At 34.1% G+C, this 19,858-nt stretch overlaps 1 protein-coding gene across 2 annotated transcripts in view; it reads right to left on the bottom strand.

Annotated features, from left to right (window-relative positions):
- TUSC3 (tumor suppressor candidate 3) overlaps positions 1 to 19,858 on the bottom strand; it is a 138,518-nt gene that overhangs the window by 3,369 nt on the left and 115,291 nt on the right. For both annotated transcript variants that reach the window (XM_054066098.1, XM_054066100.1), the window contains exons 8-9: positions 7,934 to 8,008; positions 5,496 to 5,586 (exon numbers count right to left, since the gene is read on the bottom strand). In XM_054066098.1, coding sequence (XP_053922073.1) covers positions 5,496 to 5,586; positions 7,934 to 8,008 — 166 coding nt within the window. The remainder of the gene's footprint in view (positions 1 to 5,495; positions 5,587 to 7,933; positions 8,009 to 19,858) is intronic.

Raw genomic sequence — 19,858 nt, 5'->3', positions numbered from 1 at the left:
CAAAATCTTTTAAAACATACTTAATGCAAGCTAGTTAATGAAAACTTATATGAAAACTTTGAATTTTAAGGCATTTATATGATTTTAATTCAGATTAAATCTACAGTAAATGCAGTATTAAAAGGACAATTGGAAGTGTCAACAATAATGAAACTGTGCTAAAGTTTCATCCAGAAAACAAAGCAGAAATGACAATACAAGGTAGCTAATAAGTTTCATCTCAAGCTAAAAAAAAAAAATCACGAAACTTAATTTTTAACATCAGTAAACAGCGGACAAGACTTCTGTCTGTCTTTACTCCTGAAGAAATCGGCGTTACAAATATTTACATTCCTAACATTCCCAGCAATACAATACTGTTCTAGTGTGCTGATGTCTTCTGTTGTGTTCTTACAATTTTTCCTCATTCTTTTTAATATTCTGCGTGCTTTTGTCTGAAACTGCCTAAAGCGAGGTTTCCAGAGAACCTTCCAAGCTGTTTCGCGACTGGCAAAGCGAATTTGGAGTTCATACTTTTGGCTGGTAGTTAAGAATAGTCTCTCTGTTATTCCCATGTGCATTAGCTGAGAGAGAAAATTCTGTGTTGATATAATGAAATTTTATTGCTCAGTCACTAAGTATCTGATACTTAATATATCACTGATTATCTTTAAATATTGGGATGAGAAAGATTCCAAAAAAGATTCACTTATATATATCAACACTCTCGTCTTACCCAGAAAGCACTATATGGGGAAAAATGTTCAACAGCGTAGAATAAAATTATTGCATTATCTTTCAAAAGTTGATGATAGCGATTAAAATGAATGTTTTAGCAAAATGAAAAAAATCACCCAGTTCCCATAAAAAAAGGTGGATTACTAAAGGCATGAAAAAGTCCTGCCACGGTGAAAATGGTTCTAGCAGAGACATTTGTTACATGCTAGGTCACCCATCACGATTGTGTTTTCTTGGTAAGCAACCTTCACGATGACATCCAGTTTGCATGACCTCTCCCATTCCAAGTAGTGTATGAGGGTATTGTACTAGCATATTAATTAAACCATTTTTTCCCCTCAGCCTTCAAGAAGAAAATTCTATGGAAGAAAGAATCAAAATCTTAATTGGAAAATGTCTGAAGTGGATGAAAAAAAACATATACAGAATGTTACTCTTGCTTCCTACATCCATGCCCTCTAAAGAGGGCACTTATAGACCTGTGCTCTTATCTAGCATTCCTCTGGACACTTTTTGATTTCTCACAGAAATTAACAATGACAATGGTATTACCAGGGTCAACAAAATAACAGCATTCCAAGTATGTTTATTTATGCACATTAGAAAAGGAAATAATAGTCTTTCTCCAGTTTTTGACTCCTGCTTTATGTTCATCCTCCTCTGTTTTGATTTATCTTCACTACATGGAGGTCACTGGAGAGAAAGAGGATGCACAGCAGGTTACTGGTTCTGTTTTTATTGATGCATGCTGCCATGAGAATAGGCACGATTTAGTATATTTGTCTTTTTTATTTAAGTAGGTCAGTGAAGTTGATGCTTGAGATTGTGCACATAGCATTAAAACAATTTCAGTTTTCTCTAACTGTTGTTTCAGGCATAGCAATATAAATATTCCTTCTTTTTTTCTGACAGATTATTAGTATGTGTTGTTAGTATTGTGAAAGGCAAAGCTTTACTAGCCTCAGGACAATTTATCACATAAAGACTGATACGTTCAAGGTGAAATTTACAACTAGTGAAAGTAAAAAGACAGACATATTTCACATCTCAAGATATGTTTACACTGGGATCAATTGATGGGAAAAATAACTTCTTGGAAGATCCTAAAGAATTCAGACAAAAGGGTAATGTACCTTGGCATATATGACTGAAGCTAAAATACAGGTTATTAAATTAAAGTTGTAAAGAGAAAATACAGAACCTACATATTTAGTCTTCCTTCAGGTTCTGCATGTTCACTTCATTAAAATTCATAAGAACTAGGCACATAAACTAAAGATGCACCTCTGAAGAAACATTATGGCATTGTCATGTAGATGACATGGTTGAGATCACTGAAGTGTCAAAGAATCAATAGTATGTTTATTTACAATAACACGACAGAAAATGTGATCAGAGCTACCCAAGAGACCAACAAAAACCTGAAGGATCTAGCACTGGAAAGGACCAAGTAAGTTAATTGCACATTTGGGAAACTAGCTAATGGAATTTGATAACGGCAAAGGGATCATTTCTAGTGACCATTTCCAGTAATTCTGCATTGAGCAAGGATTTAAGATTGAATGATTAATTTAATCCCATGAAAACACAAAGAATCTAAGGCAGTCCAAGTAAGGCTGTAAGATCTTGCTTAATTCTGCAGGAGCAGTACCATTGCAAAAATCTGTGTAACACTTAGCCAGCTATTAAATGTTTCTGATATACTTATGCATCCACAGCATTCATTTCGTTATGACTGTACTTGACGGGTGTTAGCGATTAGTAAGTTGCAATAATGAATCTGACACAGCTCCTTAAGACAGTATTTGGATTATAGATCTAATACTTCCTTCATAAAAACAACATGATACAACACTACCTCATTTTAACAAGATTGTGATGAATCATTCTTTTCAGCACTGTCCTGGATTTCTTTAATTTCTTTCATCACTAGCTTTAGCATACTAACAGGTGGACTTCTTTCCCACGTGTATTACATATCAAATTAAATTTCTTGAACTTAAACTTTTAATAGAATTCAGAAGTTCCCTTTCTTCTCTCCTCTCTCTCCTCTCCTTTGGTTGTGATGTCCTTATTCTTAACTTGGGTACTAATAGGAGTACAAATCTACAAAAGGCTCCAACTTCTGTTAGATATTCCAAAGAAAAGATGTCTGATATTTCACAAAACAGAGGTTCAGTTGTGGGGTGGGAGAGAAAAGAAAATTCGTCCCACTTGAAATTTACAGCAAACAGCAAGAAAAGAGGAAAACCCCTACATTACTTAAACTAAGATTCTTAAAGATTGCAGTAGAGTCAGATATGTAGTAGACCTGAATAATTAGGTCTGCAATAACATCAATGGTATCATCTTGTCATGCCAGCTCACAGAGTACAGTCATGTTCACAAGTCACTGTTCAACCTCAGGTATCTAAAAGATCATACATTAGTCAAATATCCCTAGTACAAACATACACAAAAGCCATGCAAGGTCTGGAAATTGGTACAGTCATATAAGCATATCGTTAATAGGTAATTAGAACATTTTTAAGATGAAAGAACTAATAATGAAACTAGTATAGATATCACTCCTTTATAGTAGCTGTTAAGTTGCATGGCAAGGAACACAACAATAACTGCTTTTTAAATTTCAGTAAACCTGTTATGAGAAGATTCAAGTGAGCTCAGACCATGGGTTGCCATTCTTTGGCAGTGCTTCTAAAGTAAGCTTATGAGCTGCAGATCAAGTTCATAATTCCTTCTTCTTCTAAGTTTAAGACTTAAGCACTTAATGGGATGTAAGAACACCTCACACTTAGGAAAACGGGACCCTGTCTTTCAGCTCAAGTCAGTCAAGTTAGAAGATATCCAAAATGGTAAACTCTTAACTTCATACCAACGAAATCTTGCAGTATGATACTATCGGACCCTTTACAGACCTCTTTTGTTAGCAGCAATGAGTAAAGAGCAGTAGCACATCTGTGCATATTGCAAGCGGAAGAGTTTCCTTGTCTTGATTATGATGTTACTAAGTGCTAAAACTAAACTGAGTTGATCTAAACGTCATTAATCTCAATAGAGAGACCAAGCTCATTAACAAGAAAATAGTTCTAAAGTCTCATAGTAAAAAGTAACAGAAAAAATTTATATATTAGCTCAAATGTTAGACCTAAGTTTGCTTCGCAACGCTGAATCCTTATTAGTGGAAAATAACACAGTATATAAACCTGACTGCTGCACTAACCACAAGATCTAGTCATAGAAATCAACACTAAGAAATATCTTAGAAAACCTGTAGAAGTGTTCCTCATGCACTTCATGCACAGTGGCAGTAAAAACAATAGAGCTGTTAACATTAATAGATGCAGTTCTTTTGTCCTCTACTTACTTCAAAATAGAGCTTTATTAATCTATTGCACTAACGTTTCCCTTATGAATATATTAGCTGTCTTTTCATCATGCTGGATCTTTCAGTAAAATGTTACTACATCTACATTGCAATACGCATCATCCACTTACTCTTCCATACTCAGCAACAGTAAAGTAGACTAATATTCTGTGAAGGATTAGTCTACTAGTTTATAGAAACCAATTTCACTGGAAAGAAGGAAAATGAAATCTTCTCAAATGCATCGTGGACAACTAGACGTGGGGGAAACAGCACTCATGCGTATTATCACTATTGTAAAGCCTAGTGTGTTAAGAATGTGGCAACTATAAACATACATATATTTATATACATACATATATATATATATATAAAACTTCACAGGGAGTTAAAAGGAGCAAATACTGAAGCAACTGGAGGAACATCATCGTTTCAAATAGGAATAAAAGGCAATGGAACAAAACTGCTAATCCTGGAAAACAGAACAACAGGAAGAGTATTCTTCCTCATTAAAAATATTTAGCCATACTACAAATCAAAGCTTTGGGAGAGAAAAATGAATGTGTGCCTGTTTTGTTCCACGAACTTGATGACTCAGGAAATGTCACTGTATTGTTTTTACCCCAGGAGCCTGGTCCATCATTACCATGACAAGGAAGATTTGCTCAACTACACCTTTCCTTTTCCTTTAGCTAGTCTTTTTCATGTTATCTCTGAAAATGGTACCAGGTTCTCAATAAAATGCTATGGGCCATCTGTTCCTCACAGGCCACTAAAAAAAATATACAATAGATCAGCAAGATGATGTGAATTAGAAGTCTAGACTATCTCTGTCAATAACCTCCCGGCTGAAAGCATCCACTTACAAAAGGGTGAGAACTGGGTTTTTCTTACTATTTTTCTACTTTTTCGGCTTGTCAGACAAATTATAACTGTTTATTTGGCACCTGTACATATTATTAAGAAAGACTGTAACTTCTTCTTTCCTCTCTGGTGTGGCAGACAAAAGAAGAGGGTACTTTCAGCCATAAACCATAGCTTAGCACTGCACATTGATTAAATGTTTTTGTGTCCTATCTTATGCACAACTTAGTTATAAAGATACACAAATAAATATCTAGTGAAGGTTTATAAACTCAAGCATGTTTTCTTTTGCATTTTTAATAGGTAACTGTGTATATCACTCATCTGTACTCAAAACCATTTAACTCGCCTGCATTATCAGTTGTGTTAATAACATTAACGTTCCAGTTCTTTATGGTATGCTTGAACTAATCACCATTCTTTGTGCTTCCTCCAGCTCCCATAGACTTCAGTGGTAAAATTAAAAGATTGTTTACCTGAAAGCTATTATTAAACTTACATGAAGTTATTAAAATATATATTAGATGATAAGTTAATGAGAGATTACCTGTATGGGTAGCCATGGTATTTGGAGCGGAATATTGACAAAAGGAAGCTGAAGAAAAAGACTACCAGACCCAGGCCTACCAGGCATATTACTGGAAAGAAAACAACTTTGTTTATTAGCACATAAAAGATTTAAAGCTGGAATGTCTGCAAAGAATATTATTTATGTCAATCACTTATGGAGAATTTCAACACAGTTAAATACAAAAATATTACTGCCTTGAATAGTGATGCCGATCTTCTGACAGGACTTCAAACACATATGGAAATAATATTTATGGTTATTAAGAAAAAAGACTTGTCAGTGAGAATGTATTTTCAAGGAAAAAGAACAGCAATTTGCAACTCAAATGTATGTGGATGCAAATACCTTACTGCTGATAATGCATTTAATAGCCTTGTAAATCATACATATCAAGCAATGCAATTTCAGGTATTTTCATGTTCTTTTTTGAAAGCAAATTACATTTAGAAAAATATCCCTTGACTAATGGAATCATGTTGTCCCCAGTCAACCATCTAAGACTGAAGTAACAGCAAAGGCAGTTTAGTAATTACTTTATCCGGTTCTTAATGGCTAAAATATTTCACTATTTTTAAGTTCCACAGCTGGTAGCCAAATCACTTTTTAGTCTTAACTCAATAGCAATATCAATCTCTAGGTTTTGAAGAGAAATAACAATGGCACAGGCCTTCTGATAGCACCCAGATGCAAGAGCTTTAAGCCTTTCCAGGCAAAGAATGAATTAGCAAATAAATGCTTACATTAACAAATAAAATTTGGAACCCCAGTTGGCACTCTGTGTAATAATAGCACAAAACTTTTTTTTAATCATGATAGCTCACTCAATTGTGTGTAAATAAATAAATAGAAAGGTAACATGTTACAAGCTGATGCATATAATTGAGATGCAGCTCATCTACATTAGATAATGTTTTGGTTATAGTAAGCTACTTTGATTTTAAAAGCTTCTCTTCTTATACCATTCCTATTTTAGCCAAACCTTTGCTATTTAATTGCAATATTCATGCTTCAAAAGCACGCTGGCTTTGAGCAAAGGATGAGCAACCATGAAGCTGGGGAAACTGACAATGTCACATTTTTTCATTAAAACTGCCGATGTGGAAACTGACATATGTCAATTGAAATATAAAATTTCTGCAGTTATTTTGAGAAAAGTAGCCATGTACAAATCTTATAAACACACTTCATTATAAAGAAATCACCACTCACAAATACAATTTCAAAGCATGGATGAATAAACTGCAAAGCATGAACAGTTCAAGGCAGGTACAGTAAAAGCATTCACATAATGGTCACAATCAAAAGAGAGTCTGAATTTGTACTGCAGCCCACTGTTATTTTGCTATGTCGATGTTCCCAGACCCAGATCTCAATCATGATCTAAGATCATGTTCCAGTTAAACTCATGTCACTGTCTCTTTTGACATGAGTATTAAAGCTATATACTCTAAAAGATACTCAGAAAATATACATCTACAGCTCATTGAAGGAGACCCTCAAATCACTATAGACAATATTTAACCTGCTATTACAAAGAATTATAGAACGCTTTTATAGATAACAGTTGGTCTGCTCCATCAGCAATATTGTGTATTACATAGAAGAAGGTAAAGAACTGACTATAAAGAAGGAGTGTCTGGTATCTTTCAAAGGTCTTCAATGCCTTATACGAAAAAAAGAATAAGTGGCAGGGGATATGAAAAAATATATTGTAAAAGGTAGAAAGACTAATCAGCATATTTGTTTCAAACTATATCATACTCAGTATAAAATTGTTTGACGTAACAGTTAGGAAGTTTAAATCTGGATAAAATACTTTCATAGTCTTTGTTTATGCAATTCATTGCCAAAAAAATCTTGCAAACGTTTAGAATGACAATAACATTCAGAAAAACACAAAACTTGCACTTCCAGCTAAGAATCTCCAGACTTTACAGATTAGGATATCTTCAGTACTATACCTACTGTTGGACTTTCACCTTCCTCTGGAGAGAAAATACTGGAAAAGCACATTAAGTAAAAGAATTTTTACACTTCTTTGGATGTTGCTATTTTAAGCATATTAAATGCCTAAATTAATTTTGAAAACAGTGTTTTGAAACTCTTCTTCTTTATGGTGCTGGCGTTCAATATAATTCAAGAGCCAAAAAGCTTTTATGCAGTACAATGTAATGGAGATATTTCGTGAAGCTGTACCCTGGCTGAGTATGCTTAAAACATTCTTTTACTGTTACAACTTCAAATGAACACAGTTTTATCAACAGAATTTTTATACTCTCCTCTCCTCCACCCCACAAAAGGTAAAAACTGCTTTAAGGTAGAGACCTTCTGAAAACTTAATCAGATATTAATTTGTAATTTCTCAATGTCGTTTAATTTGCTAAACATCATCTAAGTTGTACTAAATAACTTACTTCTCCTTTTTCCAACATCCCCTTTGGAGGTAGCAGCTTCATTCAAGAGGACCATTCCCATGGTGATAGCGGCATCTGTATTGCCATTGTCAAGGAAACAGCAGATGTGTGGATATCTCAGAAAGCCACAAAGGTAATTTATGACGTAAACCTTTCAAGTTCATAAAATGCAAGATTTATGGAACTGCACATCACAGTCCATACTGTACCACTACACTCAACTGCGGCAAAATCGTGTAGTAAGATTTTCCTTTGTGCATTCTAGATAAAAAGCAAGGAAGGTTCAAAAAGTTTTAAAGGACAAGTCGTCAAGTAGGACACAAAAATTTTAGAAAGATATGGAAATAGCTATTCCCCAATATCTTCCAATATTCTGCATATTTGTAGTAGTAAAGGATTTTAAAAAATGAAAGAGATAAGAACAAGAAATCATTCAGTGTTATTATACAAAAATAATTTATTTGATGCAAACTGAAGCATTTGGATTGCTTTATCTTCCTCTGCTTTTAGATAAGACATTAGCTCTTTTAGTGTCATATCGCTTAATAGTTTAGCAGGGAAATGTCTCAGAGGCAAAGTCCACAGTTACTTTCAGTGTTTTATTGTCTCACCATAACTGTTACAAACGTGAACAAGTAGATAATGATAAAACAATTTAACTAATTTAGCAAGATCTTAAACTATTCACTTAATTGTTTATTTGAAACTGTATAAACAAAACCAAATGGTTACTACTGTGCAGAACATCTGTTCTGAAGAGGAGGAATGCCTGAAAGTCATACAGAAGCAGGACTGCATCAGGGAGATATATCTCACAATTTCAGGAAATACAAACTTCACTAGAGTTAAATGATTCTTGAATAAGATTAGATATTTAAGCATTACTTACCCCAGGGCTAGGTAGCAGTATGACTATAAACTTTTAAGAATGAAAAGATGTTTCTATTTACACACTCTAATCATATATAGGAGATACTTCAAACATGCTACGTCAAGGAACAATATATACATCTGTAACATTATACTAATCCTATCACTATTCATATTAACGTTTTTCATGTTAGAAATGCTCAAAATTAGACTAAAATGCTCAAAGACATCTGAAATTAGTTACGCACTTTCAAATAAGTTGAGCTTGAGCAAAAGGATTTAGAAATGTCAATACTAACATCATTGCACTTTATCAGATATTATCAGCCTGATTACGATTTGAGATTTCCTAATTTCATATACATAGAATGAGAAAAGCCAAATGAAGGATAACAACATTAATAAAGGCAAACATCAGCAGTGAAAGAAGTCAGATGCCCATCTCACCCAAGGAGACAATGTCAAAGAAATACAAGTTTTAACACCACTCTTTGATACAGACATCTGCCTACAGTCCTAAATTAGACACTTATTAGAAAGACAGTAGCAGCCCAAATTGCTTCCTCACACACGCACACAAGGTATAATGCATAGGATACGTCTTATCAATAAAATGTTATACACAATTTTTCTAGAAGCTTGTTAATGGACTTGACAAAATATTTTTTTTAAAATTTGCAGAATATTGGTAAAAAACCCAACCATGGAATCCAGAAGACTATGCAAACTGGAAGTGAAGGCAGAAATTACTTTTTAAAATTTGCCTGTTAAGATTCAGATTCATAAGAATAAGAGACTGGAAATCTCTTGTGCTATTGCTATGCTTCAAGTAGGAAAAAGAATTGGCAAGAATGTCAAGAGAAGCATTAATTTCTCTGCTTTCAAAAGTTACAAAAACATGAAAATGAATGAACTGAGGAAGCTGAATCAAGAATGGCTAAGAAAAAATATTCCATGTATATTTCTAACCTATTTTTAAAAAGCCACTAATGTAGCAGTTTTTACAAAATGCTTAGATTTTTAGTAGTGATTTTGTTCTTACTCTAAATGAGTTATGGAAAAAAAATCTAGCCCCAAGATGTGATGGTAACACACCAGAACCTCTCAGAGAAGTGCTACTTTTTGAAGAGGTTTTGGACTGCTTTGCAAATGGAATTTATTTCTTGATTATCTCATGGAACATTGCACATAATGTGGTCCTTTGCTATTTCCCTTACCTGGTTGCTTCTGAGAAACCAACCAAACAACTGACTACACACTAAAAAGCCATTTGGCAGACAACCATTCTGCAACTTAGTTCCTACTTTCTCATCAGACCAGGAGGTTAATTCACTTTTCTTATGATCAGGAAGAACAGTCTCACAAAAGTAACTGTTCGATCTGCAACTAAGAATTTTAAGACTTGTAACCAACTGCAGTGTGCTGATTTTTTTTCCTCTATTTTGGAAAGAGCTTCCCTCATGTTGTCACTATTTTTGCTTCAGTTGTTGTTTGTAACTTCAGTCATCATTGTTGAGCTATCAGCCTCATTGGTTGCTTTTTAGTTTCAATGGTATCAGCTACAACTTCACACTGTAACACTAAGCATATCACTTACCTCAGGTCTGTGATGTTGAAGTAAAAATTCAGTCTTACTGAGCTGTGATTTCAATACAATTATTAGCTTTTTACCACAGAATACATAGGTTATTACTATTTTTTTCTCCCGCTTCTAACATGATATGTTATGTTTTGACATTATTTTGATATTCTACAGAAGAAAGCAACAGTCCTAGATCTAAAAATATTGTACAGTATGACATTTTTACAGCAGTGCAGATTTTAAGGTTTTGGCAAGTGGTTACTTGGACAGTTTTCCATTTGCAAAAAAATGAGATAGCATCAAAAGATTCACTTTTTTTCTAATTCCTCTCATCTTCCTCATTATGCATTACAAAACTACTTGGAAAAGACGAGGGGAATGTGGCACTCAGATAAACCATGGCTAGAAAATGCTTTAAATTCAGATGCTTGTGTTTTCTGATAAATGTATTCCTCTGTAGTAATTGTTTTCTCTGTAAATCCAGTTTAATGTCTTCTCAAATTTGGAATGATTTAACTTTTACATATTAAACTTCTGCTGCTGCTTTTCCCAGCTGCTACATGCTTTTCATATAAATTGATAACATATACTATTTAGTTAGTGCTTTTGAAAAGGTTCTGCATGTTTTGATACCTGAAGAACAGTTATAAAGTTAGATTTAAACCACAGTGATCTTCAGAATTTGTAAGATTATTCAGGAAATAATCAGCAGCAAAAGAGCATAATATTTAGCCCTGTGAAAATCAAGATCCCTGATTGCAAGCATTAAAAAACCCCAAAGTATCAAACCCATATCCAAAGGAAAACAAAAAAGATTGGATTAATAAACTCCAGAATGTCAGATACCCTACAAAATGAAAGTTACTAGTAAATTCTTGATACTTTTTATTAGCATTCTTTAACAGAAAATTTAATCAGGTAGTTCCAGCCAGAATGCTCAATAGAAGGAAAAACTGATAGTTCCTAAGTTTATCAATGTGATAAATAATTTATATATTTATGTCACAAATTTAGTCCAAATTAGTAGTGAAAGGGGAATAAAAAAAAGGAGAGGAAATAGCTTGACAAATTTTGTTTACTTTAATAAAAAAAATTGATGGTCTCATTCATATTCTGCTGGATTTCTGCCAACAGTACAAAATCTGGCATTAGCATTATACACATAAAGAAACAAATATCTATAGTTGCAGATCATGCAGGTGCCTAATAATACAAGAGCAAGAAAAACTAGGGAACAAAATATCCATCCACCAGAGTCTGTGCTCTACTTTACTGTTAATTAAAATGGGGACATAATATCACACAAACTTTATAAACTTCTTGTTCACTTTATGATACATCAAACAAAGAAAAACGCACATATTCTTTGTGAAGGAGTAATAGGATCAACAGGAAAATCTACTGTGTTTTGTCCTCTTTTTAGATTTTTTTTTTTTTTGTCTGAGGAGTGATGATTAGAACACGAGAAGTTCTTTGCTGGTCCCTTATAAGGGGTGCAAATTTTGCTAACTGAAAGGATATTTGTCTTAACTTTTTTCCTACCAATACTTAAAACTTTTAAAATACCTGCTATAATTTCAGAAATACTGACCATATAACAGGCTCTTCACCTGAAACATTTCAGGCTGGATTTAACTTTCAATTTCTATTTGAAAAATCTGAGCATAACATGTATTGGCAGTTAACCTATTTGAGAAATATTCTTCAGCTATGTCTTGAAAACAAGGTATTAGGCGCTTTTCTTAACTTGAGGACCTGATTTTTTATTTTTATTTTTTTTATCACAGGCTGAAGAAACTAATCAAGCCAAAGAGTACGGTTCTACAATGAAACAGTTCTCATGATTTCTTTCCAGACATCATTGCTTCAGTTTAGGAAACAATAAGCAATGACTCTAATACTCCACTTTTGCTATTCAGTGTGCTATATCAACTCTCAAATAGGCTGTAACTATCCCAGTGGATGGTTCAACAGGCCTTGAGGGCTCAGGAAGGAGGTAGGTTTAAGACGCCAATCACTGTATGTCTTGTGCAGTGAAGGGTGACTCCTACCTAACTCAGAAATTGAAAAGGTGGAACATAGTATGAAAAATTATTTATTTGAATATGAATTTAATTTAAGAATGAATTGTATACAATCAAGATGTACTTCAGTACTTTTCATTGGCCTGAAATCTAGTTGTACTGGCGCTCACAATAAACATGAACATTCTTTCAGCTTAAAAACCACCTGGCTTCAGCTACATGAAGTTGCTTTTTCAAGAATTTTAGGATTTTTTACATGAGTCTTGGCACTGGAGTTCCCCCCAACTCCTTGAAATATGCGTTTCCCCTCAACTCCATTGAAGGAGCTGGAAGCTTGCATTCCAACCATTTAAATGCCAAACAAACTACAAAACTCACATCTTTTATGCTTTTTCATAATTTAAATAGAACAGAGAATCAATTTGATACTAATATAGAATCTCTTACAGTGAAACATTTTCTATATTATTCATTCGATTAGTTTCAGATGCAGTTTATGAGATTGTCTTTTAAATCAAAAGATAATCAGTTGGAACCATGCCTCTTGCAATACTCCTAGACACTTGATAATGAGAAAGCCATATAAAAGCTTCAGGAGCAGAGAAAAGCTCTGTAATCCATTTTAATTCAATTGCAACAAAGTAGCATTAAAGATATCTGACTAAATTTGTGCTAAACCACTAATCAAACATTCAGGACTTTTCAGCCTGATTTACATCCTAATTATTCATATTGGTGTCATCTTTTAGGATCACCTAAAACTAACTCTGCAGGGATGATTTTTACATTTATTAGAGATTTTGGTTTTGTAAATTATATATATGGAGTTTCCAGGGCTAGTCCTGTCCATCTTGTAATATGTTATAGTGTGGTTTGCCACCAAATAATTTTTTTTCTAACCTTATTAACATTTTATAATTTGTCTACACATTTTCTTGCATAGAGACATATGAATCACAACAGGTAGATGTATAAGAGCACTTTAGTTTCCTTAATGTTAATCATAACATAATTTAACTAATTTTTCTTAATAGCTTAATCTCTCATCTTTTAAACACAGATCCATTGCCTAAAACAAACTCTATTTGAGCTGTTTATAAGTGTTCATGACACTATATAATTTTCTCTCACTATTCTAATACTTTACTCCAGAAATTTCCCTTATTTTCAAGCACTATTTCAAACACTAGACTTGTTTTAGTACGTTGTTGCATCCCAATGTTAGTATACACTTGATCCTTCAGCATGCACACATAGCATCTCTCACTTTCTCTAAACACCTATAAATCTTTTTAATAATATCACACATTCTTTTTCTGTTTCATAAATCATCATCAATATAACTCGAGGCTGCCATTCCACTGTCCTTCACTGTTAAAGACCTGTGTAGTATCTTGATAGACACAGTTTATTCATAGCTCAATGTACTTCAGGACTATTCAATTTAGTAAAAGCTATCTGTGGATCCAAAAGTTAAAATACTTAACTTTGGACTCTGTTTCTGCACTTTTTAGCTACTCAAGCAAATATGTTTTTTAACAATTAAAGTAGCCATTAAAATTACTAATTGATGCCTAAAGAAATCCTTAAAAATGCCTTTGTCTTCAACCTGCAGTCAGTGAATGCCTTTTGGTCTGTGGACTAGCAGTCAGGTATTTCCAAAAGGCAGATAAAAATGGGGCAGGTGCTGGAGTAGCTGACAACTAAATTTGCCTTGCAGGAGTCTGCATTGCCATTGCAAACTTTTAGAGCCAGAAATGGAAGATGATTGAAAATCACTGAACTACAGAGTTAGTAATTTCACACAGAGGACACACACCATATTTGAAGGTAATTCACCAAAACCAATATCATTAAACTAGCTGATGAAAGAAAATTATGTTTTATGTCACATTGACTAATGCCCAGCTGTAAATTTAAAGTCCCTGTGTATCTCACATCTAAGAGACTTTAGTATCTTTCTTAAAAGCTCCAACTTTGAATTATTTAGAGGTCAAGCAGTAGAATGAGGTGATGGAAGGAAATTTCTTGATTTTTTTTAGTTATCCTCTGTTTATGCTTTGCTACAACTAGGAAGAGCTTCCAGAAGAGCTAGAAGAGCCTACAAGGTTAACAGGCAGTATTGGTGGATAGTGCAAGTAAGGAACAGAAAATGTGCTCATTGATTTCCCTAGTTAATTAGGAAGCATGATTAAATATGCTACAATTTTGTGCTTTTAGTTCTTTCTTTTTCTACTGTGTTCCTCTTCTCTGAGGAACACAATTTGATTGCCTTATGCATGACTGCTAGAGTCTTGCTACAGAGCTCTAAATAAGTATTGTTCTACTGACTTTGTCTCAAAATTTCAGGTTCTTAAGCTCAGTGAATTTGCATGAGCCCTACTGACAAACAGAAAGACATCGCTCATTTAAATTCACTCTGTGGTTAAGTTTTCTTACACCAAAGCGGCAATTAATGCACTTCATCTAAATTCACCCTGTAGGACAGGAAATATCTTTCATAATAGGTGTAATTTTAATGCTACAGAAAAGATTTGTCTTTTACTCTGTAACCAATCAGATTTTTTTCCTGCTCAATCAGCATCTCATATCCACCTACACAAGCTGTCACATTCAACTCTGCCTTGGGAATTCAAATTAACAAGCTGAAAAGTCATTTCCACTTTTTCCTAGATGCATGTATTTTATCAGCACCAACGTTAACTAAGTTCAATAGTAATAATGAGAAAGATTCTCAGGTTAATAGTCACTGCTAATTCCTATAATTATGGTTTAGGTTTATCTCCTGTACAACAAATAATTTGCTTGATAACTGAAACTCTGTTGGTAGTAAAAATATTTACTGTAACTTTTAAACTTAGTCTGTATAATAAAGATTTACTGTTACTGCAAAAGGAAAGAAAAATGGCACATTAGATTTAAATTAGTTTTATTTCTCAAGGGAATAACATAAAAACATCCATTGATGAAAACAGACATTCATTAGAAATATTGGTTAGTGTGTTCCAAAGGGAGACATGAAAGAATTCAAGAAATCTTTCAACCATACCATTACTTACCTTCCTTGCTGTATCTTCACACCCAGAGCCATATTTACAGCTTAAGACTGCATAGTCCAATGGCTGTTCAGTTTACGACAGTCATTCTCTACCTGTATTCAACTATATTTAGTTACAACAGTAATACTGATTGTGCAGTTTACTTTGCATTTTTCCTCTTACAAAATGACAGCTCTTAATTCCAGATATATCTCTTCTGCCTCCATGTCTTCTTAACAACTCTATCCTCCCTAACTCTAGCAACAGTACTTCAATATCCTTTTCTTTAGCTCTTCTTCCATGTCTGTCCAAGAACATTGTACTACCCTGCACTTACTTTTTTCTTTAATAAATACCTGATTGTCTCTACTGACTCTTATTTTCTATGACCCCATTTCTATCAGGAAAGGGTAGCAAGAATAGACACCAGCAACCTGAAACATCCTTTGCATGAAGGAAGAGTTGAATTTTTCTACTTGGGAAGGAGAAATGAAAGAGAAATCTATATGGTGAATTCTATAAAGCGCCAAATAGAAGAGGGGGGGAAGAAAAAAAAAGAGAAAAGACTGTTGCCCATGAGTTATTAAATAAATTATGATTATTTTGCAAATTATAGGCAAAGAAAGCATCCTAAAGAGTAACTTCTGCATACTAAATGAAGATAACACTGAAATCGAACACTAATTATGGATGTGCCATAATTAATTAAAAAAAATTATCAATAAGAACACATTCATCAGTGGTAGGAGCTATAAGATTCTACATGCTAGATCTAGCTCAAAACCCCTTAAATTATGGGTGGATGTTTTGTTTTGCACAATCCACTCTATTTTCTTAACAGTCATTGCTGCATGTACAGACATGGATGTAAACTGTGATGATAACTTGAGAAGATGCTAAACTTTATTAGTAAACCATAATGTGTTTAGATATATGCTTCTTTTATGTGGTAGAATTAGATATCTAGACAGCAAATAGATTGTGTTACATTACTCATGTGAACAAACTTATTTGTCTGTGTAAATCATGCAGTCCTAGGGTCCTCAGAGATATTTAAACTCTTCAAAAGCAAAATCCTTGCATTACAGGCTGCACACTGTCTAGCATGTCAATAGATCCACATAAGTTACTGCTTTCATATCCATTTAACAAAAAAAGATTTCTGTTTAAAGTCTAATCTGTGCATTTATTTTAAATGATTTTTGTTTGTGCAGCGTGATACATTTGTTTTACAGTAGTTATACATCAATTCCTCTTTTTGACAACTCTTCTACTTCACAAGAAAGTCCCAAAATTGATATAATTCTACATAAACTCCCAAATCATTACGCATGCAAATTACCCTTAGTAGCTTGAAGCAGTGATAATCAGACTGATGTGGGGGTAAATGCTGTTACATACTACATAAAACTTCCTTCTCAACTGCAAATGATTTTGTTGTTCCTGGGAAGGAAATCAAAGGTGGCCAACGTCAAAGAAAACTGAAAGCAAATATTTAAAATACCAGCATATTTTTATGGATGATTAAATCCAACCTCAAATTAAATTTATACTTAATGTTATTCAGTATTACTTTTTCTCTGGCAAGAAATATTAAAGCATTCTCCCTGTGTCCAAACCCTGCAATTTTACCTGCCAATCTATGGCCAGGAATGAGCTGTAAAGTACCATGAATAAAAGTAAAACTTGGCTATTATTTTCTTTCTAGGCAATAAAAAAGCTAAAAAACTAAAGGATCCCATTGTTGTAGGCCACAGAATGTTCCGTACATTTTTGAATGAAAACATCACTCAGGACTCCTCTAATTCTACAAAGCTGGCAAAAAATCTAAAGAGAATCTAAAACATTATGTCAGACAAGATTGTTACGCACAACATCATTAGGGTTCAGACTGGATGTTAGGGGTGACTTCCCTTCTGCAACTTCCCAGAAAAATCATGCAATTCTCATCCTAGGAGTTTTTAAACACTTGCACTAAATGAAGACATGGAAGACCAGAGACAAACAACAAGAAAACTGAGTAACAGTCAAGTTATTGGCATAACCCCTCAAAGTTTCAGAGCAGTAATATCCTGAAAGTAAAAGAACTGCATAACATAACAAGCATCATCATATCCAATCATGTACTTTCTCTGTTCTCTGCTATGGCGCTCACCACATGGACTGGTATTAGCTCAGGCATAGTTTTGGATGTCAGCTCTATGTATTTGCTCCATTCCTGAGATAACAGCCTCTTTCCTCAGTACCACCTGAGTGACTGAGCAGGCACCAGGGTGTGTGCAGCAAAACTTATGAACTCTGCATCAGCTTGAGTATGGGCAAACAGGTACTTCGTACTGCACTCCTAATATGGGAAAATTATATTGGGATTCCAAGACAGCTCTGTGAATTTGGATATATTGCAGTTTAGAAAGATGAGATATCTGTCTTGTCAGGTTACAGCTAAACTGTTGCAGGCTAAAATGCTCCTGGAACAAGTACAAAGGCAGTGATGCCATTCTAAGCTGGAGTTTGACTAGAGTTGCCTCTGCATTCAGCCAGTGTGGTGTTCCCACGTGCTCTGGGCCATACAACCACTTCACCTCAAACACTGCAGCCTAGAGCTAGCTCGGACAAGTGAGCGTGAAAGTTCTATAAATCCTCATTTCATAAGATAGAAAGGCTATCAGAACTACAAGAGTTACTTCTTACATGAATGACTGTTTCTAAGATGCTAATGACTCAGTAAAACGCCTCCCATCAACCAACTCTGAGGAACCTAAAAACTAATCAGAAACAAGTTTGGAACTTCAGAAATTAAATAATGCCTCTTTGTTTTGAGGTGTTTATTTAGTGTGAGTTTTTAACGTCTTCAGAAAGTGTTAAATCTAACTCATTTCAAATAGCCTGACCTGCAGCTAAATGCAAAATCAGTATTTTTCTCTGTTAGAAAATATATCATAGAAATAAAATTAAGTAAAAAAATAATCAAAATGCCCCTTTTTTAGAAATTATTTTTACTGATATAATATTGTACATGCTGTATTATTACAGTGATTTTCCTTCACCACATTAAACATTTTCTTATCAGAGGTATAAAAGAATTCACTTTATATAGAAATACAACATTGCATTTCAACATCTAGCACGATGTGCCAACCTTATCCTTATCCTTACCACTACAAAGTGAAAAGAAGCAAAAACATAAAGCATGTATCTTACCAGCATAGTAATGTCTTGTTTTAAAATCCAAAGCATCTTTTGCCCAGGGAAGCCGTCGATGGCTCATCCCTGGAAGTGTTCAATGCCAGGCTGGATGGGCAGCCTGAACTAGCGGGACGTGTCCCTGCCTATCACAGAGGGATTAGAACTACATGATCTTTAAGGCCCCTTCCAACCCAAACTATTCTATGATTTTAAACTTTAACGAATGAAGTGAATGTACTACTATTTATCAATCTGGCATACTTTTTTCTAATTCACACATTTTCTATCAGCATTTCCTGAATAAACAAATAATGAAGAAGTAAAGAAGCAGCTAATAATTACTACCAACATTGAAAGGATAAAAATCTATCAATTCTTTCATGCATAACTGTTACAATCTGTCAAGATTTCATGTCACTTGTGAAACGTGTGTAACCAAACAATCAGCTCAATAGCATTGAGACATGAAATGAAACCTTGGAGAATTCTTTTTGCAAGTGGCAATGAACAATCCCACTGTCAGGATTCTTTCCGCCAGCTGCTTTAACATAGTTAGCCAACTTCCCAGTTTAAAGACTGCCTCTGCCAACAAAAAGATATCACTTTCATGCCTGATTCAGACAAACAAAATATGTCGTGAAAAATACTTTAGTTTATTTTTAATCTTAGTTGGGTTTGGGGTTTACTTTTTCCATTCTCAAGCAGCCAACAGGATCTGGCTTAGATAACAGATTTGTTTAAATTGTGGCAGTTCAAGAGCAGTTAAAAACATTAAAAAAATAAATTGTTGTTATAAAAAAAGAAAGCATAAAGATGATACTGTATAAGATGCATACTATCTATTAGACAACAAACTTTTCATCTAAATGTAATATCTGTCTCTGTGTATTCTTTTTAATGTAACAACTAAATTAATAATCACTGAATTTTGAGTTGGCAGTATTCAGGTAAAGCTATTTATATTTGATTCTCTCTTCCCAAGAAAAGGAGCCCAAATTTAGAAATAATGAACAAACAAATGTGCTTCCAATGTTTTAATGAATACAATGTCATTTTGACACAACATTAATTAGGATACGCTATAAAATGTGCAGAATTGATGGCATTACAGTATGATTGAGTTTGGATGGGACCTCTTGAGAACATCTAATTCAACCCCTCTGCTCAAGCAACCTGCCAGAGCAAGTTGCCCAGAACTGTGTCCGGTCAGGTTTTGAATATCTTC

This window comes from Cuculus canorus, chromosome 4, assembly GCF_017976375.1.
Source record: "Cuculus canorus isolate bCucCan1 chromosome 4, bCucCan1.pri, whole genome shotgun sequence".
NCBI classification, from domain to species: domain Eukaryota; kingdom Metazoa; phylum Chordata; class Aves; order Cuculiformes; family Cuculidae; genus Cuculus; species Cuculus canorus.
This window is presented reverse-complemented; position numbering and strand designations above follow the sequence as displayed.